Below are 23,949 nucleotides of genomic sequence, written 5' to 3' on the forward strand. Positions count from 1 at the left end.
GGGGTATGAATAATAATAAGAAGGACAACAACAGCAACAACAACAACAACAGAAAGCCCCGGTCATGACTTGCAACGGCACAATGTGGGGTATGAATAATAAGAATAACAACAACAACAGGAAGCCCCAGTCATGATCTGCGATGGCACAATGTGGGGTACAAATAACAACAACAACAACAACAACAACAACAACAACAACAACAGGAAGGCCCAGTCATGACCTGCAACGGCACAATGTGATCCCCAAGGACAACACCTGGGGCGACCTCCCGCCAGGGCAGGATCAGGCCAGATGTCCTCAGTGGTCCCAGGCCTGAGAGGAAGTGCCCGCCCACCCTTTGACCCTCGCCCCCTTGGGCCACTGACCGAGGGGCATGCCGATGCCGTAGCCCTTGGTGTCCAGCAGGCCCCCGATCTGGGTGAGGTTGCAGTTGAGGCGCCGGTGGTACTCGTTCATGGTGCTCTCCAGCAGGAAGGCGTACTTGGAGTTGAGAACGCGGGCGATGCCCTCCTCCGTGCTCTTGACGAAGACGCTCGGCTGCTTGGAGTGCATGTAGTTCCACATCCGCTGGTACGTCTGGTACCGGGAGTTCTGCCCGGAAACAGAGAGAGGGAGGGAAGCCGGTCAGAGGACATTTTCACACTATGGAACACCATTTCTGTTCCTGAGTCATAAATAGCAGAACAGACCAGATGGAACTTGGGGTCCCACCCAACTCTAGGGTTCCATCTGCAGCAGGTGTGTCTCAATCAAGAAGAGAATTGTTACTAATATTTCTTCATGTAATGGTCGCATCGATTGTTTTGCGCCTAAATCAAAAAGGGATTATTATTATTTCCTCATGTAATGGTCGCATCCATTGCTTTGTATCTCCTGAAGAGAATTATTATTACTTCTTCATACAATGGACACATCCATTGCTTTGTGCCTCAACCAAGAAGATATTATTATTTCCTCATGTAATGGTCACATCCATTGCTTTGTATCTCCTGAAGAAAATTGATTATTATTTCCTCATGTAATCGTCGCATCCATTGCTTTGTATCTCCTGAAGAGAATTATTATTATTTCTTCATGCAACGGGTACATCCATTGCTTTGTGCCTCAATCAAGAAGAGATTATTATTTCCTCATGTAATGGTCATATCCATTGCTTTGTATCTCCTGAAGAGAATTATCATTACTTCTTCAAACAATTGACACATCCATTGTTTGGGCCTCAACCAAGAAGAGATTATTATTTCCTCATGTAATGGTCGCATCCATTGCTTTGTATCTCCTGAAGAGAATTATTATTATTTCTTCATAGAATGGATACTTCCATTGCTTTGTGCCTCAACCAAGAAGAGATTATTATTTCCTCAAGTAATGGTCGCATCCATTGCTTTGTATCTCCTGAAGAGAATTATTATTTCTTCATGCAACGGGTACATCCATTGCTTTGTGCCTCAATCAGGAAGAGAATTAATTGAAACACAAAGCAATCGATGTGGCCATTGCAAAATGAAATTATTATTATTATTTCTTCATGTAATGATCACATTCATTGCTTTGTGCCTCAATCAAGAAGGTAATAATAATAATAATAATAATAATAATAATAATTTCTTCATGCAATGGCTACATCCATTGCTTTGTGCCTCAATCAAGAAGAGATTATTATTTTTTCATGTAATTGTCAAATTCATTGTTTTGTGTCTGAATCTAGAAATAATAATTATTATTATTATTGTTTCATTGAGAAAAAGGGAGGGAAAGAAAAGGGGGAAGAAAAAGGAAGAGAAGAAAGGGAGGGAGGGAGGGAAGAGGAAGAGGAAGAGGAAGAAGAAGGGAGAAAGGAAAGAAGGAAGGAAGGAAGGAAGGAAGGAAGGGGAGAAGGAAAGAAGAAAAGAGAAGGAAGGAGAGAAAGAAAGAAGAAGAGAAAAAGGGAGGGAAAGAAAAGGGAGGGAGGAAGGAAAGGGAAGAAGAAAGGAAGGAAAAAGGGAAGGGGGAAGCAAGGAAAAGAAAGGAAAAGAAAAGAAGGAAGGAAAAATGGAAGAAGAAAAGAAAGGAAGGAAGGAAGGAAGGAGAGAAGGAAAGAAGAAAAGAGAGGGAAGGAGAGAAAGGGAGGGAAAGAAAAGGGAGGGAGGAAGGGAAGGGAAGAAGAAAGGAAGGAAAAAGTGAAGGGGGAAGCAAGGAAAAGAAAGGAAAAGAAAAGAAGGAAGGAAAAAAGGAAGAAGAAAAGGAAGGAAGGAAGGAAGGGAGGGAGGGAGGGAGGGAGGGAGGGAGGGAGGGAGGGAGGGAGGGAGGGAGGGAGGGAGGGAGGAAGGAAGGAAGGAAGGAGAGAAGGAAAGAAGAAAAGAGAAGGAAGGAGAGAAAAAGGGAGGGAAAGAAAAGGGGGGAAGAAGGGAAGAGGAAGAGGAGGAAGGAAGGAGAGAAGGAAAGACTAAAAGGGAGGGAAGGAAGGAGAGAAAGAAAGGAGAGGAAGGTTGGTCACAGCAACATGTGGCGGGTACAGATAGATGATGATGATGATGATGATTACTACTACTACTACTACCATTACGTTTTCCTGTTATGAGTATTTTTGAGCCTTGTTTTGCTGGGATCTACACTGGTTTCCAAAGTGGAGAAGAATATAGTGATTGGATTGATTGATTGATTGATTGATGCATTGATGCATCGATACTTGGCTCCCTGGGCCCAGGATCAAAGGCAGAACATGTCATTGTGACATTTTCCTCTTTTTCTGTCCCCAAAAAGCCAGTGTCTTATATGAGAAATGGACATTTGGGATGCCGCTGTGTCCAGGGAGGGCTCTCGGTCAGCCAGAATGTCCTTCTGTCCCCCGAAGGCCATTGTCCGTCCCTCCGTCCATCGCCCGCCTTGTTTATTGATCGATTCCCCCTCATTAATGTCTCCGTCTCCGGGAGCAAAGGCTGCTGTTACTACGGAGACGGGTTGTCAGGGCAACGGAGAGCAGGATGGAGACAAGAGGAGAGATGGAGGGAGAGGGGGGGGACCGGTCACTGCCACCTTGGCGACCGTCGCCATGGAAACCTCCAACTACCCCCCCCTCCCCAAATAGTGTCCTTTGCGGGCAAGGGGCAGCCATGCAGCGGACCCCTTGGCACCTGCGCTTCCGTGGGATGCATGGCGTGACCTCAGGATAAAGGCAGAGGGACAGGGCCGGATTCCGGCCAGAGTGACCGCTGAAGGTCGGTCCAGCCGTCCAGCAAAACCCTGCAACGGGCTCCACTGAGATTATTTCCCTGGGGGCTTTGCCTCAGAAATGTGTTTTCTTCTGGAGCAAAAGGGACACAATAAGGTCAAGGCGGCCTGCATATGTGTGTGCGCGTGATGAGATATACTATAGCTTTGGAAGGGAACCCCAAAGGCCATCCAGTCCAGCCCCCTTCTGCCAGGGAGGAAGTCACCATCCGATCCCTCCCGACAGATGACCATCCAGTCTCTGCTTAAAGACTTCCGTAGAATCTCCCCAAAGAAAGCCACCCAGTCCAGCTCTATTCTCCCATGAAGGCACAATCTGATCCCTCCCGACAGATGACCATCCAGCCTCTGCTTAAAGACTTCCGTAGAATCTCCCCAAAGAAAGCCACCCAGTCCAGCTCTATTCTCCCATGAAGGCACCATCTGATCCCTCCCGAGAGATGGCCATCCAGCCATAGATATGATAGATATGACTGATTATGGTATAGAATCATGGAGTTGAAAGGAACCCCCAAAGGCCATCCAGTCCAGCCCCGTTCTTAATTAGGAGTCATTTGCAAATTGGACAGCCATTAGATATATTATCATAGATTTGGAAGGGACCCCCAAAGGCCATCCAGTCCAGCCCCCTTCTGCCAGGGAGGAAGGCACCATCCGATCCCTCCCGACAGATGACCCTTCAGCCTCTGCTTAAAGACTTCCATAGAATCCTATAGTTCAAAGAGACCCCCCCCCAAAAAAAAAGAAAGCCACCCAGTCCAGCTCTTTCTGCCATGAAGGCACCCTCCGATCCCTCCCGACAGATGACCATCCAGCCTCTGCTTAAAGACTTCCATAGAATCCTAGAGTTCAAAGAGACCCCCCCCCCCAAAAAAAAGAAAGCCACCCAGTCCAGCTCTATTCTGCCATGAAGGCACCATCCAATCCCTCCCAACAGATGGCCATCCAGCCATAGATATGATAGACATGACTAACTATGTTATAGAATCATGGAGTTGAAAGAAGCCCCCAAAGGCCATCCAGTCCAGCCCCATTCTTAATTAGGACTCATTTGCAAATTGGACATTTGTAACTCGGGGACAGCCATTAGATATATTATCATAGATTTGGAAGGGACCCCCAAAGGCCATCCAGTCCAGCCCCCTTCTGCCAGGGAGGATGGCACCATCCGATCCCTCCTGGCAGATGACCATCCAGCCTCTGCTTAAAGACTTCCAAAGAATCCTAAAGTTCAAAGAGACCCCCCCCCCAAAAAAAAGAAAGCCACCCAGTCCAGCTCTATTCTGCCATGAAGGCACCCTCCGATCCCTCTCGACAGATGACCCTCCAGCCTCTGCTTAAAGACTTCCAAAGAATCCTAGAGTTCAAAGAGACCCCCCCCCCCCAAAAAAAAGAAAGCCGCCCAGTCCAGCTCTATTCTGCTATAAAGGCACCATCTGATCCCTCCCAACAGATGGCCATCCAGCCATAGGTATGATAGACATGACTGATTATGATATAGAATCATGGAGTTGAAAGAAGCCCCCAAAGGCCATCCAGTCCAGCCCCGTTCTTAACTAGGAGTCATTTGCAAATCGGACGTTTTAAACTCAAGGACGGCCTGTGTCTGTGTGTGTGTGTGCGTGATAAGATATACTATAGCTTTGGAAGGGAACTCCAAAGGCCATCCAGTCCAGACCTGTTCTTAACAAGACCTGTGTGTGTGTGTGTGTGTATGAATGAGATAGATATAGTATCATAGCTTTGGAAGGGACTCCCAAAGGCCATCCAATCCAGCCCTGTTCTTAACAAGGAGTCGTTCGCAAGTCCAATGTTTCTAACTCTAGGATGGCCTTTTTTGTGTGTGTATATACACATGCATATGTGTGTGTGTGTGTGTGTGTGTGTGTGTGTATGAGATAGAGGAGGATGGCACCATCCGATCCCTCCCGACAGATGACCAGCCAGCCCCTGCTTAAATACTTCCAAAGAATCCTAGAGTTCAAAGAGACCTCCCCCCCCAAAAGGCCACCCAGTCCAGCTCTATTCTCCCATGAAGGTACCAACCGATCCCTCCCAACAGATGGCCATCTAGTCATAGGTATGATAGACATGACTAACTATGATATAGAATCATGGAATTGAAAGAAGCCCCCAAAGGCCATCCAGTCCAGCCCCGTTCTTAACTAGGAGTCATTTGCAAGTTGGACATTTGTAACTCAGGGACATAGATTTGGAAAGGACCCCCAAAGGCCATCTAATCCAGCCCCGTTCTTAACTGTAAGTTGTTTGCACGTTGAGCGTTTGTAATTTGGGGATAGCCTATGTGTGTGTGTGTGTGTGTGTGTGTATGAGATAGATATCATATCCTAGATTTGGAAGGGGCCCCCAAAGGCCATCCAGTCCAGTCCCTTTGTTCTTAGCAAGGAGTCATTTGGAAGTGGAATGTTTGCCAACTTTGTTTCTGACCTGGAAGAAGGTCATGGTGGATCCGGCGTGGATGGTGCCATACTCGATGTTGGTCTGGTCAGCCAGGTCGTCGGCCGACTCGATGGGGACCTCCATGCGCTGGACCGTCAGGAAAGCCGCCAGGTTGGCCGTGTAGGAGGAGATGATGATCAGCGTGAAGGCCCACCTGGCACAACAACAAAAACAACAACAATGCATCAGGAAGATAATAATAATTATTATTATTATTATTATTATTATTATTATTATTATTATTATTATTTCTTCATGTAATAGTCGCATCCATTGCTTTGTGCCTGACTCATGAAATAATAATAATAATAACAATAATAATTTCATTGTGAAATGGCCACATCCATTACTTTGTGCCTCAATCAAGAAGAGAATTATTATTATTATTATTATTATTATTATTATTATTATTATTTCATGATTCAGGCACAAAGCAATGGATGCGACTATTATATGAAGAAAATAATAATAATAATAATAATAATAATAACAATAATATAATTTCATTGTGAAATGGCCACATCCATTACTTTGTGCCTCAATCAAGAAGAGAATTATTATTATTATTATTATTATTATTATTATTATTATTATTTCATGATTCAGGCACAAAGCAATGGATGCGACTATTACATAAATAAAATAATAATAATAATAATAATAATAATAATAATAATAATAATTTCATTGTGAAATGGCCACATCCATTACTTTACAATAGTTTTCTAAGATCTACAGAGACACTCGCTGGAACACCCCAGCAAGCGAGAGTCCAAAAGTGGCAGGCTCAAACCCAGCACCACAATCAATGGCTGATACCAAATGAGAGATTCCCCCCTGGGCACACAGACTTGGAAGGTGCTGAACAGACTGCGCTCTGGCACCACGAGATGCAGAGCCAACCTCCAGAAATGGGGCCACAAAGTGGAATCCTCGACATAAGAGTGCGGAGAGGAGCAAACCACTGACCACCTGCTGCAATGCAACCTGAGCCCTGCCACATGCACAAGGGAGGACCTTCTTGCAGCGACACCGGAAGCACTCCAAGTGGCCAGATACTGGTCATTTAATCAACTACCAAGTTTGCAAACTTTGTGTTTTCTTTCTTTCTTTGTTTTTAATGCAATACAACTGTTTGTTTCGCTTCTGACACGATAAATAAATAAACAAGCCCCTTGGTCTCCCTCTGGATGTCCCAGTCCCAAACACTCTCTGCTTCATTTGGAAGAATGCTGCACTCGCAGAGCTCAGGCGGAGTTGTATTTCAGTGCCAGTGTCGACATTTGTGGAGAGGTGGCTGCCAAGGGAGTGGAAATAGGCCATTATGGGAGTTGTAGTCCCAAAGACAGAATAGGAACCCACAGCAATGGCTTGATTGAAGAGACGTCTCCAGGCTCGCGTCCTTCGAAACGTTTTTGCGGAGCGTGAGAGCATAATTAAACTGTGCCGGCGTTGCTTATTTCCCTCCTGACCAGCCTTGCAAATCCACCTCTTTGCAAAAACATTGTTCTTAGGAATCTTGGTTCTTTTTTTCCTTCCTCGCGGGACGACAATGAGGTCCGGAACCCTAAATTGGCGGCTTAATTAGAACTAAAGCCTTTCCTTGATTAATTGATGGGGGACGTTTCTAATTAACGAGGGCAGCGTTTAATCCGCAGGCGGAGAATTCAGGGCAGGCTGTGCCTTGTTTCCTCGCAAAGAGGAACATCACCAAGGAAGCCTGGGATTCCCCTTGGGTTGGTGGGTTGCCTTTGGGGGTCTTCGCCCCCATATTTATTTTCTGTCATTTCTGGATCTTATTGTGAAATAGAATAGAATAGAAAAGCAGGGACGGGAGAGTCTGAGAACGCCGACCTGAATATTTTATTTCTGCTGGTTGTGGGAAGACTGTGTGCCAAGTTTGGTTCAATTCCATCATTGGCGGTGTTCAGGATGCTCTTTGATTGTAGGTGAACTATAAATCCCAGCAACTACAGCTCCCAAATCACAAAATCAATTCCCCCTCCAACCCCACCAGTATCCAAATTTGGAGGTATCGGGTATTTGTGCCAAATTGGGTCCAGTGAATGAAAATCCATCCTGCAGATCAAATATTTACATTCCAAATCATAACAGAAGCAAAATTGCAGTTATGAAGTAGCAATGAAAATAATGGTATTGTTGGGGGTCAACACAACATGAGGAACTGTATTAAGGGGTCGCGGCATTAGGAAGGTTGAGAAACACTACCTTAGTCTATATCAGCGGATCTCAACCTGGGGGTCGCGACCCCCAGGGGGGTCGCTGGGCCATTTTCTGGGGGTCGTGAAGGCGCCTCGGTTATTATTATTATTATTATTATTATTATTATTATTACTTTATTTGTACCCCGCTAGCCTCTCCCGAAGGACTCGATGTGGCTTACACAGGCCAAGGCCTCAAAACACAACACAACAATACAACACCTAAAGCAAAATTAAAACAGTTAAGCAGAATAAACAACAAACAATAAACAATACATCAAGTCACTATAAAACTGGGCCGGGCCAGAGTAATGGGTACAAGATTAAAAGTGCTGGTGTGGCAGGAGGTATGTAGGATTATAAGTAAGTGCCGTGTGCGGTGTGCAGTAATCTCAGTTCTAATAAAGTGCTTCTGGGACTTGATATTGGAGATTTCCTAATCTGGAAAGGCACATCGGAACAGCCAGGTCTTCAAGTTCTTTCTGAAGGCTGCCAATGTGGGGGCCTGTCTAAGATCTCTTGGGAGGGTGTTCCAGAGTCAGGGGGACCACCACAGAAAAGGCCCTGTCTTGAGTCCCCACCAAGCGCGCTTGCGACGCCGGTGGGATCACGAGCAGGGCCTCTCCAGATGACCGGAGTGAACGCGTGGGTTCGTAGATGGAGGTAGGCTGGTCCCAAACCGTTCAGGGCTTTGTAGGTAAGCACCTGCACCTTAAATTGGGCTCGGAAAATAAATGGCAGCCAGTGGAGCTCCTTAAACAGGAGGGTTGACCTCTCTCTGTAAGGAGCGCCAGTTAACATCCTCGCTGCTGCCCGTTGGACCAGTTGGAACTTCCGAGCCGTTTTCAAGGGCAGCCCTACGTAGAGCGCATTGCAGTAATCCAGTCTAGAGGTGACCAAGGCATGGACCATCCCGGCCAGATCGGCCAGATCGGTTGGCCCCGCCCTCCCCAAAATGGCTGCCAGGGAAACAGCCAGGCTTTCCAGATCGGCTCCTCCACCTTGCGCGAGGCCTCCCTCGCCTGCATTGCTCTCCCGCCGGCTGGCAGGGGCGCGGGGCAGGCAAGGGAAGCCTTGCGCAATGTAAACACATCCTGCATATCACATATTTACATTACGATTCGTAACAGTAGCAAAATTACAGTTATAAAGGAGCAACAGAAATAATTTTATGGTTGGGGGTCACCACAACACGAGGAAGCGTATTTAGGGGTCACGGTGTTAGAAAGGTTGAGAACCATTGGTCTATATTAAACTAGCTAAACTGTTCCTCGTTGAGGACTTGATACTTGGGCAGTGTGGGGTTGAATCACGAATGAAGCAGAGAGTGTTTGAGGACCGAGACATCCGTAGGGATACCAAGGGGCTTGTCTATAAAGCTATTGTCCTCCTAACCCTGCTATATGCTTGCAGGACGTGGACTGTCTACAGATGTCAACACTGAGACTGAAATACAACACTATCTGAGCTCTGCGAGGGCAGCATTTTCCCGAATGAAGCAGAGAGTGTTTGAGGACCGGGACATCCATAGGGATACCAAGGGGCTTGTCTATAAAGCTATTGTCCTCCTAACCCTGCTATATGCTTGCAGGACGTGGACTGTCTACAGATGTCAACACTGAGACTGAAATACAACACTATCTGAGCTCTGCGAGCGCAGCATTTTCCCGAATGAAGCAGAGAGTGTTTGAGGACCGGGACATCTGTAGGGAGACCAAGGTGCTTGTCTATAAAGCCATTCCCCTCCCAACCCTGCTCTATGCCTGCGAAACATGGACTGTCTACAGACATCACATGCAACTCCTGGAACAATTCCATCAGCGCTGCCTCCAGAAAATCCTGCAAATCTCTTGGGAAGACAAGCGGTAAAAAGTAAGCGTGCTGGAAGAAGCAAAGACCACCAGCATTGAAGCGATGGTCCTCCGCCATCAACTCCGCTGGACTGGCCACGTTGTCCGGATGCCTGACCACCGTCTCCCAAAGCAGTTGCTCTACTCCGAACTCAAGAACGGAATGTTGGTGGACAGGAAAAGAGATTCAAAGATGGGCTCAAAGCCAACCTTAAGACTGAGAACTGGGAAGCCCTGGCCCTTGAGCGCTCCAGCTGGAGGTCAGCTGTGACCAGCAGTGCTGCAGAATTCAAGGAGGCACGAGTGGAGGGTGAAAGACAGAAACGTGACAAGAGGAAGGCGCATCAAGCCAACCCCGACCGGGACCGCCTTCCACCTGGAAGCCAATGCCCTCACTGTGGGAGAAGATGCGGGTCAAGAAGAGGGCTCCACAGCCACATGCGGACCCACAAGGAAACGCATAATGAACGACCATCTTACTCGTCCAACGAGGGATCGCCTAAGCAAGCAAGAATCCCAACAGATTTTATCTTTTGTGTATTGATTTGATATATTGTTGTATTGTATCTTATATGTCATGGCACCATTGTGTGTTTACCTTGCAAGCCGTTCTGAGTCGTGGTATAAATAAAGATTATGATTAGTTTTTGCAAACCACTTCTTAAGTTTCACGTTTGCAGAAAAGGCAACTGCGTCTACTTTGTAGTTTAGCAGGCATCAAAGCAAACGCAAAAAAAGGAAACAACCACAAATGATAAATATCTTGCAAACTGCAGATCATAAATATTTTGCAAACTGCGGGTAATAAATGTCTTGCAAACTGGAGATAAATAAATAATTTCTTGCAAAAACGATCAGTAATAAATATTTTGCAAACTGCAGGTAATAAATATCTGGCAAATTGCAGAAAAAATACTTTGCAAACGACAGATAATACTACGTAACAAAATCTGTTCCTGGTTTGAAAGTGTTGTTTCCTGTTTGAATTGTGTGTTGCCTGACTCCAGAAACTTTGTTTTGGTGGTTGCCACAAAGTATGCTGAATTGGATGAGAAATGGAATATCTATGGAGTGTTTTGGACTGTAATTCCCACCATTCCTCACAGCCTCAGGCCCCTTCCTTTTCGCCCTCAGCTGCATAACCGGCTGAGGGGGGAAAAGAAAGGGACTGAGGCTGCCGAGGGGGAAAAGAAAAAGGACTGAGACTTCCGAAGGGGGAAAGGAAAGAGACAGAGGCTGTTGAGGGGAAGAAAGAAAGGGTCTGAGACTACTGCGTGGGGAAAGGGAATGGACTGAGGTAGCTGAGGGGGGAAAGTAAAGGGACTGAGACTGCTGAGGGGGGAAAGGAAAAGGATTGAGGCTGCCGAAGGGGAAAAGGAAAGAGACTGAGGCTGTTGAGGAGAAAAAGGAAAGGGACTGTGGCTGCCGAGGGGGAAAAGGAAAGAGACAGAGGCTGCCGAGGAGGGAAATGAAAGGGACTGAGGTTGCCGAGGGGGGAAAGGAAAGAGACTGAGGCTGCTGAGGTAGAAAAGGAAAAGGACTGAGGTTGCCAAGGGGGGAAAATAAAGCGACTGAGGCTGCTGAGGGGGGGGGGGGGGAGGGACTGAGGATGCCGAGGTGAAAAAGGAAAGAGACAGAGGCTACTGAGGGAGAAAAGGAAAAGGACTGAGGCTGCTGAGAGGGGAAAGGAAAGAGACAGAGGCTGCTGAGGGGGAAAAGGAAAGAGACTGAGGCTGTTGAAGGGGAAAAGATAAGAGACAGAGGCTGCTAAGGAGAAAAAGGAAAGGGACTGAGGCTGCTGAGGGTGAAAAGGAAAAAAGACAGAGGCTGCCAAGGGGGAAAAGGAAAGGGTCTGAGGTTGCCGAGGAGGAAAAGTAAAGGGAATGAGGCTGCTGAGGGGCAAAAAGAAAGGGACTGAGGATGCCGAGGAGGAAAAGGAAAGAGACAGAGGCTACTGAGGGAGAAAAGGAAAAGGACTGAGGTTGCCGAGAGGGGAAAGGAAAGAGACAGAGGCTGCTGAGGGGGAAAAGGAAAGAGACTGAGGCTGTTGAAGGGGAAAAGATAAGAGACAGAGGCTGCTAAGGAGAAAAAGGAAAGGGACTGAGGCTGCCGAGGGAGAAAAGGAAAGAGACAGAGGCTACTGAGGGAGAAAAGGAAAAGGACTGAGGTTGCCGAGAGGGGAAAGGAAAGAGACAGAGGCTGCTGAGGGGGAAAAGGAAAGAGACTGAGGCTGTTGAAGGGGAAAAGATAAGAGACAGAGGCTGCTAAGGAGAAAAAGGAAAGGGACTGAGGCTGCCGAGGGAGAAAAGGAAAGAGACAGAGGCTACTGAGGGAGAAAAGGAAAAGGACTGAGGTTGCCGAGAGGGGAAAGGAAAGAGACAGAGGCTGCTGAGGGGGAAAAGGAAAGAGACTGAGGCTGTTGAAGGGGAAAAGATGAGAGACAGAGGCTGCTAAGGAGAAAAAGGAAAGGGACTGAGGCTGCTGAGGGTGAAAAGGAAAGAGACTGAGGCTGCTGAGGGGGAAAAGGAAAAGGACTGAGGTTGCCGAGAGGGGAAAGGAAAGAGACAGAGGCTGCTGAGGGGGAAAAGGAAAGAGACAGAGGCTGCCAAGGGGGGAAAGGAAAGGGACTGAGATTGCTGAGGGGGGAAAGGAAAGAGACAGAGGCTGCCAAGGGGGGAAAGGAAAGGGACTGAGATTGCTGAGGGGGGAAAGGAAAGGGACTGAGGCTGCTGAGGGGGGAAAGGAAAGAGACTGAGGCTGCTGAGGGGGGAAAGGAAAGGGACTGAGGTTGCCGAGAGGGGAAAGGAAAGAGACAGAGGCTGCTGAGGGGGAAAAGGAAAGAGACTGAGGCTGTTGAAGGGGAAAAGATAAGAGACAGAGGCTGCTAAGGAGAAAAAGGAAAGGGACTGAGGCTGCCGAGGGAGAAAAGGAAAGAGACAGAGGCTGTTGGGGGGGGGGGGGGAAGGAAAGAGACAGAGGCTGCCGTGGGGGGAAATGAAAGGGACTGAGGCTGTTAGGAATGGTGGGAGTTGCAGTCCAAAACACCTGGATCGAGGGCCAAAGTTGGCCCAGGCCTGAAACACAAGGTTTGCATTGCACCCCATGGCCATCTTATAATAGTAGGTTCCTTCCTCTTACCAGACCCCACTGACGCATCGTGTGGAGAGGGCCCGGGGCATGATCTCGGAGCCCTGCTGCATGAAGCCTCCCACTGGGAACCAGAGGCTGTTTCCCAGCGTATACTGGTTCTCCAGGACGTTGTGCCTCTCCCTCAGGCACGGGTGCGGGTTGTACCACTCGTAAGGGCTCAGCCTGCCAAAGGAGAAGGGAAATCATAATCATAAAACCATACAATCCTAGAGTCGGGAGGGACCCCCAAGGGCCATCTAGTCTGACCCCCCTTCTGCCATTAAGGAAGGCGCCATCCGATCTCTCCCAACAGATGGCCAGGGAGATATAACTGACTGAGAGATGATACATATCTCATAGCATGCTAGGGTTGGAAGGAAGCCCCAAAGACTATCTGGTCCAACCTCATTCTGCCAGGTAAAGGGACACCATGTGATCCCTCCCAACAGATGGCAATCCAGCCAAAGATATGGTAGATAGGCATATAGATAGATAGATGGATAGATAGATAGATAGGCAGATATAATATGATATAAGTATGAGATAGATTGGAAGTGACCCCGAAAGGTCATTCAGTCCGGTTCCCTTCTGCCATTAAGGAAGACACCATTCAATCCCTCCCAACAGATGGCCATACAGCATAGGGACATATAATTAAGTGAGAGATGATACATATCTCATAGAATGCTAGAATTTGAAGGGAGTCCCAAAAGACCATCTAGCCCAACCTCATTCTGCCAGGCAGGGACACCATCCGATCCCTCCCAACAGATGGCAATCCAGCCAAAGATATGATTGATAGGCAGATAGATGGATATGATATATGATATGATATAAATATGAGATTGATTGGAAGTGACCCCAAAAGGTCATTCAGCCCGGTTCCCTTCTGCCATTAAGGAAGACCCCATCTGATCCTTCCTGTCAGATGGCCATCCAGTCAAAGATATGGTAGATAGGCATATAGATAGATAGAGACAATATGATATAAATATAAGATAGATTGGAAGTGACCCCAAAAGGTCATTCAGCTTGGTTCCCTTCTGGCGTTAAGGAAGACACCATCCGATCCCTCCTGACAGATGACCATCCAGCCAAAGATATGGTAGATAGGCAGTTGGGGGGGGTCACTTCCAATCTAGCTCATATTGTATATATATATGAGTTAGATTGGAAGTGACCCCCCCCCCAAAGGCCATCTAGTCCAACCCCCTTCTGCCATTAAGGAAAGCACCATCAGATCCCTCCTGACAGATGGCCAGCCAAACTCTGACTTGCCTTGACGAGTCTTTCTTATCACAGGATGGTAGTTGGAAGGGACCCCCAAAGGCCACCCAGTCCAATCCCCTTGGGATATTCAGGAAGAGACAATCCAATCCCTCCCGAGAGATGGCCATTCAGTCCAATCCCCTTCTTCCAGGCAGGAAAACACCATCTGGTTCTTCCTGACAGATGGCCATCCACATTCTTACTTTACTTGGGGAGTCTCCCTTATCATAGAATCATAGTTGGAAGGGAACCCCAAAGGCCTTCTAGTCCAGCCCCTTCTGGCAATAAGGAAGACACAATTCAAACTCTCTCGATAGATGGCCCTTCAGCCACAGATATGATAGATAGACAGACTATTTTCTATTATATCTCTGTCATAGAATCTGAAATTTGGAAGGGAACCCCCAAGGGCCATCCTGTCCGAACCCCTTCCCGCCATTAAGGAAGACACAATCAAAACCTTCCTGACAGATGGCCACCCAGGCTCTGCTTTCCAAACCTCCAGAGGAAGGGGCTCCAGAGGCCATCCAGTCCAACCCCCTTCTGCGGTGTCAAAATGCCTGATGGAGATCGAAGCCCCCTCCCCTCTCCCTGCAAACCTCTGCGAACCCCGAAAAAGGTCAGCAAGCAAGGGACACTCACCGGGCAGCCAGGAAGAGGACGCAGCTGACCGCCAGGTAGGCCAGGAGCATGAAGAGCCAGACGGCCGGAGAGAAGGGGTCCAGGAAGGAGAAGTAGCCCGGCTTGCGCCCCTGGACGGAAGGAAGGAAGGAAGGGAAAGGATCCAGGTGGGCAAGGCCAGCCATTAAGCAGGAATGAAGGAAGCCCCCTTCTTACACACACCTTCTTCTATTAGTAGTATTATCATGATTAGAAACATAACAAGATGAGTTCACACCAAACAAGATCACTCTGCTGGCTATTGCATTGGCTTATTATTATTATTTGGATTATTATTATTATTATTATTATTATTATTATTTGAAACACAACAAGATGAGTCCACAGCAAACAAGGTCACTCTGCTGGCTGTTGTATTGGCTTATTATTATTATTATTATTATTATTTGTATTATTATTATCATTATTATTATTTGAAATACAAGATGAGTCCATAGCAAACAAGGTCACTCTGCTGGCTATTGTATTGGCTTATTATTATTATTATTATTATTATTATTATTATTATTATTATTATTATTATTTGACACACAACAAGATGAGTCCACACCAAATAAGGTCACTCTGCTGGCTATTATATTGGATTATTATTATTATTATTATTATTATTATTATTATTATTATTTGAAACACAACAAGATGAGTCCACAGCAAACAAGGTCACTCTGCTGGCTGTTGTATTGGCTTATTATTATTATTATTATTATTATTATTATTATTATTATTTGTATTATTATTATCATTATTATTATTTGAAATACAAGATGAGTCCATAGCAAACAAGGTCACTCTGCTGGCTATTGTATTGGCTTATTATTATTATTATTATTATTATTATTATTATTATTTGACACACAACAAGATGAGTCCACACCAAATAAGGTCACTCTGCTGGCTATTATATTGGATTATTATTATTATTATTATTATTATTATTATTATTAGAAACACAACAAGATGAGTTCACACCAAACAAGGTCACTCTGCTGGCTGTTGTGTTGGATTATTATTATTATTATTATTATTATTATTATTATTATTATTTGAAATACAACAAGATGAGTCCACAGCAAACAAGATCACTCTGCTGGCTATTGCATTGGCTTATTATTATTATTTGGATTATTATTATTATTATTATTATTATTATTATTATTTGAAACACAACAAGATGAGTCCACAGCAAACAAGGTCACTCTGCTGGCTGTTGTGTTGGATTATTATTATTATTATTATTATTATTATTATTATTATTTGAAACACAACAAGATGAGTCCACAGCAAACAAGGTCACTCTGCTGGCTGTTGTGTTGGATTATTATTATTATTATTATTATTATTATTATTATTTGAAATACAACAAGATGAGTCCACAGCAAACAAGGTCACTCTGCTGGCTGTTGTATTGGCTTATTATTATTATTATTATTATTATTATTATTATTTGTATTATTATTATCATTATTATTATTTGAAATACAAGATGAGTCCACAGCAAACAAGGTCACTCTGCTGGCTATTGTATTGGCTTATTATTATTATTATTATTATTATTATTATTATTATTATTATTTGACACACAACAAGATGAGTCCACACCAAATAAGGTCACTCTGCTGGCTATTATATTGGATTATTATTATTATTATTATTATTATTATTATTATTATTATTATATTTGTATTATTATTATTATTATTATTATTATTATTATTATTATTATTAGAAACACAACAAGATGAGTTCACACCAAACAAGGTCACTCTGCTGGCTGTTGTGTTGGATTATTATTATTATTATTATTATTATTATTATTATTATTATTATTTGAAATACAACAAGATGAGTCCACAGCAAACAAGATCACTCTGCTGGCTATTGCATTGGCTTATTATTATTATTTGGATTATTATTATTATTATTATTATTATTATTATTATTTGAAACACAACAAGATGAGTCCACAGCAAACAAGGTCACTCTGCTGGCTGTTGTATTGGCTTATTATTATTATTATTATTATTATTATTATTATTTGTATTATTATTATCATTATTATTATTTGAAATACAAGATGAGTCCACAGCAAACAAGGTCACTCTGCTGGCTATTGTATTGGCTTATTATTATTATTATTATTATTATTATTATTATTATTATTATTATTTGACACACAACAAGATGAGTCCACAGCAAACAAGGTCACTCTGCTGGCTGTTGTATTGGCTTATTATTATTATTATTATTATTATTATTATTTGTATTATTATTATTATCATTATCATTATTTGAAACACAACAAGAGTTCACAGCAAACAAGGTCACTCTGCTGGCTATTGTATTGGATTATTATTATTATTATTATTATTATTATTATTATTATATTTGTATTATTATTATTATTATTATTATTATTATTATTATTAGAAACACAACAAGATGAGTTCACACCAAACAAGGTCACTCTGCTGGCTGTCGTATTGGCTTCTTATTATTATTTATATTATTATATATATTATTATTTATATTATTATTATTATTATTATTATTATTATTATTATTTGAAATACAAGATGAGTCCACAGCAAACAAGGTCACTCTGCTGGCTATTGTATTGGCTTATTATTATTATTATTATTATTATTATTATTATTATTATTATTATTTGAAACACAACAAGATGAGTCCACAGCAAACAAGGTCACTCTGCTGGCTATTATATTGGATTATTATTATTATTATTATTATTATTATTATTATTATTTGAAATACAAGATGAGTCCACAGCAAACAAGGTCACTCTGCTGGCTATTGTATTGGCTTATTATTATTATTATTATTATTATTATTATTATTATTATTATTTGAAATACAAGATGAGTCCACAGCAAACAAGGTCACTCTGCTGGCTATTGTATTGGCTTATTATTATTATTATTATTATTATTATTATTATTATTATTATTATTTGAAATACAAGATGAGTCCACAGCAAACAAGGTCACTCTGCTGGCTATTATATTGGATTATTATTATTATTATTATTATTATTATTATTATTATTATTGGTCTGGGACCAGGCATCCTCAAACTGTGGCCCTCCAGCTGTTTGGGCCTTCAGCTCCCATAATTCCTCACAATTGAACAAGCTCCTTAGAACTTCTGGGAGTTGGAGCACTGCAGATTGAGGATGCCTGGTCTAGATGTATGTGATGTATCGGCAAATAATGCGTGCAGATCCCAGTTGGGTGGCCTTTTGCAGCTGACAGGTGGTGATTTTGTCAGTGCCAATTGTGTTTAAGTGCAGGCCAAGGTTTTGAGGCGCTGCACCCAGTGTGCCGATCCCCACTGGGACCCCCTTGACAGGCTTGTGCCAGAGTGTAACATGCACAGATATCTATAACAACAATTACAAAAACTGTAGATTGCAAATCACAATTTCTATGTTCCCAGAATTTTGGGCATTCTAGTATACCATTTTGTTTATATATTGTCCTTTTCCTATCTAGTGAATCCAAAGACTATAAATGCTGATAGGAAATCAAAACAGAACCGATAGCTACCAATTAGAATGTAAGTAGTCATGCGTGTACAACAACAACCTTTTCAAAACTATGTCAATTTGGGGATTGTAGTATATCTACTATCTGTATGTTGCTGTGTTTCTTATTTAGTGAATTAAAACATCATAACACCTGATGAAGACGTTACGAAACAAGGGAAACAACCCGGGAGACCTTGTTGTGTGTCACTGTCACTGATGTTGTTTATCGAAGAAGATCTTTCGACAACATAGAAAGTGTTATTTTGTGCCACTGTGCCTGACATTGTTTAATTGTTATTTTGGAAGCTCTAGTTTCACTGTGTTGACAAAGTATTGAAAACGTATCTTCTATTTATAAACAGTCTCTAATTAATTGTGTGAATGTTCTCATGTTACATTCAATGTAGAAATTCTGGGAACATAGAAATTGTGATTTGCAATCTACAGTTTTTGTAATTGGGCTTGTGCCAGAGTCTTTGCAGTTTGATCTTTAAATCCTCAAATTATTATTATTATTGTTGTTGTTGTTAAATCCTTGTCTCATGTCAGCTTTTCCAGTTGTTTCTCTTCAATCCTTTTGTCGCCTGGGATTACAACATCAACGATCCATGGTTTGGTTTGTAACACAATCGTGCGGTCGGGAGTATTATTATTATTATTATTATTATTATTATTATTATTGTATAGTGTGAGCATCCCTTAGCCAACAAGCTTGGGAGTAGAGATACATTGTTATTATTATTTATTATACTATTATTAGAGATACATTCTGAATTTTGGATTATTTTGGATTTTGGAATAGGCTTGGTTGATCGTGTTCGTTAGTTTCTAAACTCGTTATGAATTCGTATTTAAATTAGCTTTCGGTCCAATATCGAGCCATGCAGGAATAGTGTGAGGAGTAATTAAGAATCAAAACTATTTTTCCAATTTTCGTAATTATTTTCGTATGTATTATTATATTATATTATTATATTATATTATAATTGTATATTATTATATTATATTATATGATTATTATATTATATTATATGTTGTAATTGTATGTTATTATATTATATTAATATAATTGTATGTTAAAGCACCCCTGACAGATGGCCATCTATTCTTAATAATAAGAGGAAGCCACAGGGAGGAGGGAGCAAGCTTGTTTTCTGCTTCCTTTGAGACTAGGACGCAAGGGAACAATGGCTTCAAACTACAAGAGAGGAGATTCCACCTGAACATGAGGAAGAACTTCCTGACTGTGAGAGCCGTTCAGCAGTGGAACTCTCTGCCCCGGAGGGAGTGTGGTGGAGGCTCCTTCTTTGGAAGCTTTTAAGCAGAGGCTGGATGGCCATTTGTCAGGGGTGGTTTGAATGCAATATTCCTGCTTCTTGGCTGAATGGGGTTGGACTGGATGGCCCATGAGGTCTCTTCCAACTCTTTGATTCTATGATTCTATAATAATATCATATAATATATTATAATAATAATAGTTTTAAGCTGCTGGGCCAGGAAGACGTTTAGCTGGGTTAAGACAAGCCGTTTTAAAGCGTTTTAAAGACTGGATTCCTGTAAGTGCGGACTCCGTTCTGACTTCGGATTGTTTTTGGATGGACATCTCATTCTGACTTAATCTTCTGCTTTTGGACGTGCTATGGGCTTGGGACAGTATTTTGATAACATAATATAATATATAGAGTTGTTGTGAGTTGTATCACACCAACATTCAACAACAGAGGGAGAGGGAAGCTTCAGACGTTCCCCCCGTCCCGTTGGGAGGTTTTTTTCGCGTATTGCGCAATCGCGTCCGCCATTAACGAATTGATTCGTATATTTACGAAATTTCGTAAATATCGAAATTTTGAAATTTGAAATTTTGGAAATCCTCTCAGATTAGAAACGCGGGCGCCCCCGAGATACGAAACGAGTTTAGATCCAATTTTTTTCTTGATCAACCAAGCCTATTGCACTTGCATAACAAGATTATCCTGGCGACAAAAATTCATAAATATAGCCTGACATAGTCCTGTATTATGCAGTATTTCTAATGACCTTTGAGCAAAGTCTGCCTGGCCCTGGACGTCCATCAAGCAAAGGGTCACCCAGTTATGGGACTCCAGGTAAACTGGGAGTGCTCTACCTGTCTACCTGGCTCCCTATTGTTGCCGGGCGTTTCCCTCCCGACCCACCCAGGAGGGTCCCAAAGCGCAAGGCCCAATACCATGTGGACGCGGTAGAGGATGCTGATGCCCAGGGTCATGAAGGGCTTGGAGAAGTCGATGACCTTCTCCCTCTCGGCCGTGATGGTGAAGGCCGCCACCGCCAGATCCGCCTTCTGCCGGGAGAAAAGAGAGAGGTCAAGTGGTCAAGCGGTCAGCCAGGGGGAAACTGCACACCCCGGCCCCCGCCCTCTGGGGCCCCATAAAACAAGCAGATACTTTGATACTTGGATGCATGCTCTTCACTGCATTGCTTGGTCATGATGGGTTCTTAAAGGGCGAAGCCCCAGTTTTGGGACTGAAAAGTGGGTGGGGGTCTCCTTTGGGGGCTTTCCTCTTGGGAAAAAGTGCAGGAATTCCCTTTGGAGTTTCCTTTAAGATCTATCTTCTTTTGGGGTCTTTCGAGGTCTCCTTCTGGGGTTTCTTTAGTGTCTTCTTGGGGGGGGGGGGGGAGGGGTGCTCCTCATTTTGGAGCTTCCTTTGGGATCTCCTTTTGGGGTCCCCTTCTAGGGAGGTTTCCTCAAGGAAGTGAGGACAAGGACCTTTTGGGGGACTTTGGGGGGAGGGATTATCTTAGGATATGAGAACAGGGGTCTCCTTTGGGGGTTTCCTCTAGAAAATGAGGGCAGGGGGTGTCTCCTTTGAGGACTCTCTTTTGGGGTCTCCTTTTGGGAGCTTCCCTTAGGATATGAGCACAGGGGTCTCTTTTTGGGGTCTCCTTTTTTGAGTCTCCATTTGGGGGTGGGGTTCCCCGGGGTCCCCTTTGGAGTTTCTTCTAAGAAAAGAGGGCCAGAGGGGTCTTCCTTGTGGGGCCTCCTTCCTTCCTTCTTTCCTTCTTTCCTTCTTTCCTTCCTTCCCTCCCTCCTTCCTTCCTTCTCTCCTTCCTTCCTTCCTTCCTTCTTTCCGTCCTTCCTTCCTTCCTTCCTTCCTTCCTTCCTTCCTTCCCTCCCTCCCTCCCTCCCTCCCTCCCTCCCTCCCTCCTTCCTTCTCTCCTTCCTTCCTTCCTTCTTTCCTTCCTTCCTTCCTTCCTTCCTTCCTTCCTTCCTTCCTTCCTTCCTTCCTTCCTTCCTTCCTTCCTTGCTTCCTTCTTTCCCTCCTTCCTTCTTTCCTTCCCGTCCTCCTTCCTTCCTTCCTTCTTTCCTTCCCTCCCTCATACCTTCCTTTTCTCCTTCCTTACCTCCCTCCCTCCCTCCCTCCCTCCCTCCCTCCCTCCCTCCCTCCTTCCTTCCCTCCCTCATATCTTCCTTTTCTCCTTCCTTCCCTCCCTCCCTCCTTCCTTCCTTCCTTCCTTCCTTCTTTCCTTCCCTCCCTCATACCTTCCTTTTCTCCTTCCTTACCTACCTCCCTCCCTCCCTCCCTCCTTCCTTCCTTCCCTCCCTCCCTCATACCTTCCTTTTCTCCTTCCTTACCTCCCTCCCTCCTTTTTTCCTTCCTTCCTTCCTTCTTTCCTTCCCTCCCTCATACCTTCCTTTTCTCCTTCCTTACCTCCCTCCCTCCTTTTTTCCTTCCTTCCTTCCTTCTTTCCTTCCTCATACCTTCCTTTTCTCCTTCCTTACCTCCCTCCCTTCCTCCCTCCCTCCCTCCCTCCCTCCCTCCTTCCTTCCTTCCTTCCTTCCCTCCCTCATATCTTCCTTTTCTCCTTCCTTACCTCCCTCCCTCCTTCCTTCCTTCCTTCTTTCCTTCCCTCCCTCATACCTTCCTTTTCTCCTTCCTTACCTACCTACCTCCTCTCTCCCTCCTTCCTTCCTTCCCTCCCTCCCTCATACCTTCCTTTTCTCCTTCCTTACCTCCCTCCCTCCTTTTTTCCTTCCTTCCTTCCTTCTTTCCTTCCCTCCCTCATACCTTCCTTTTCTCCTTCCTTACCTCCCTCCCTCCTTTTTTTCCTTCCTTCCTTCCTTCTTTCCTTCCCTCCCTCATACCTTCCTTTTCTCCTTCCTTACCTCCCTCCCTCCCTCCCTTCCTCCTTCCTTCCTTCCTTCCTTCCCTCCTCCTCATATCTTCCTTTTCTCCTTCCTTACCTCCCTCCCCTCCTTCCTTCCTCCTTCCTTCCTTCCTTCCTTCTTTCCTTCCCTCCCTCATACCTTCCTTAGCTACCTACCTACCTCCCTCCCTCCCTCCTTCCTTCCTTCCCTCCCTCCCTCATACCTTCCTTTTCTCCTTCCTTACCTCCCTCCCTCCTTCCTTCCTTCCTTCCTTCCCTCCCTACCTCCTCTCTCCCTCCCTCCCTCCTCCTTCCTCCCTCCCTCCTGCCCTCCCTCCTCCTTCCTTCCTTCCTTCCCTCCTTCCTTCATTCCTTCCTTCTTTCCTCCATCCCCTCCTCCCTCCCTCCTGGCCCGCCTACCCGGTTGATGAGCTCTCCGACCATCCCGGTCCAGGATCCGTTGGGCTCGGGCGCCCGTAGAGCCCGTCGTCCACCAGCTTGATCTGGAAGCGGAACTTGAGGATGTCGGCCAGTTCGTGCAGCATGTCCACGCAGAAGCCCTCGTACTGCTCCGCACCCGGGAGCTCCTGGAAGTTGGCGCGACGCATCACGTACGGGTTCTCCTGCGAGGGAACCAACGGAGGCACCACATGCCATATACAGAAGGAGGCAGGGAGGGGGCTCCCCAGCACGGAAAAGGGGGTCCCGGGCAGGACTGGCCTGGCCTTACCAGGATGGTGGTGACCACCAAGGTCTTGTTGACCAGGCTCTCCGAGACGTTGATGTCCAGTGTGGTGGCGTTCATGGCCAGGGTCCGGTTGGAGTACCAGACCCCTATCTGCAAGGGAAAGGAAGAAAGGAAGGGAGGGAGGGAGGGAGGGAGGAAAGGAAAGGAAAGGAAAGGAAGGGAAGGGAGGGGAGGGGAGGGAAGGAAGGAGGGAGGGAAGGAGGGAGAGAAGGAAGGAAGGAAGAAAGGAAGGATGGAAGGAAGGAAGGAAGGAAGGAAGAGAGGGAGGGAGGGAGGGAGGGAGAAAGTAAAGGAAGGGAAGGGAAGGGAAGGGAGGGGAGGGGAGGGAAGGGAAGGAAGGAGGGAAGGAAGGAGGGAAGGAAGGAAGGAAGAAAGGAAAGGAAGGAGGGAGGGAAGAAAGGAAGGATGGAAGGAAGGAAGGAAGGAAGGGAGGGAGGGAGGGAGGGAGGGAGGGAGGAAAGGAAGGGAAGGGAAGGGAAGGGAAGGAAGGAGGGAAGGGAAGGGAAGGAAGGAAGGAGGGAAGGAAGGAAGGAAGGAAGGAAGGAAGGAAGGAAGGAAGGAAAGGAAGGAGGGGGGAAGGAAGGAAGAAAGGAAGGATGGAAGGAAGGAAGGAAGGGAAGGAAGGAGGGAAGGAAGGAAGGAAGCAAGGAAGGAGGGAAGGAAGGAAGGAAGGAAGGAAGGGAAGGAAGGAGGGAAGGAAGGAGGGAA

General features: G+C 44.9%; 1 protein-coding gene across 1 annotated transcript in view; it reads right to left on the bottom strand.

Annotated features, from left to right (window-relative positions):
• LOC132769659 (glutamate receptor ionotropic, kainate 5-like) overlaps positions 1-23,949 on the bottom strand; it is a 95,398-nt gene that overhangs the window by 11,219 nt on the left and 60,230 nt on the right. Inside the window, 8 exon segments of the mRNA XM_067461894.1 lie at positions 369-594; positions 5,662-5,827; positions 12,884-13,057; positions 14,786-14,895; positions 20,575-20,688; positions 22,914-22,966; positions 22,969-23,116; positions 23,224-23,331. Of these exon segments, the coding sequence (XP_067317995.1) occupies positions 369-594; positions 5,662-5,827; positions 12,884-13,057; positions 14,786-14,895; positions 20,575-20,688; positions 22,914-22,966; positions 22,969-23,116; positions 23,224-23,331 (1,099 nt within the window).

Source organism: Anolis sagrei, chromosome Y, assembly GCF_037176765.1.
Source record: "Anolis sagrei isolate rAnoSag1 chromosome Y, rAnoSag1.mat, whole genome shotgun sequence".
Lineage (NCBI taxonomy): Eukaryota > Metazoa > Chordata > Lepidosauria > Squamata > Dactyloidae > Anolis > Anolis sagrei.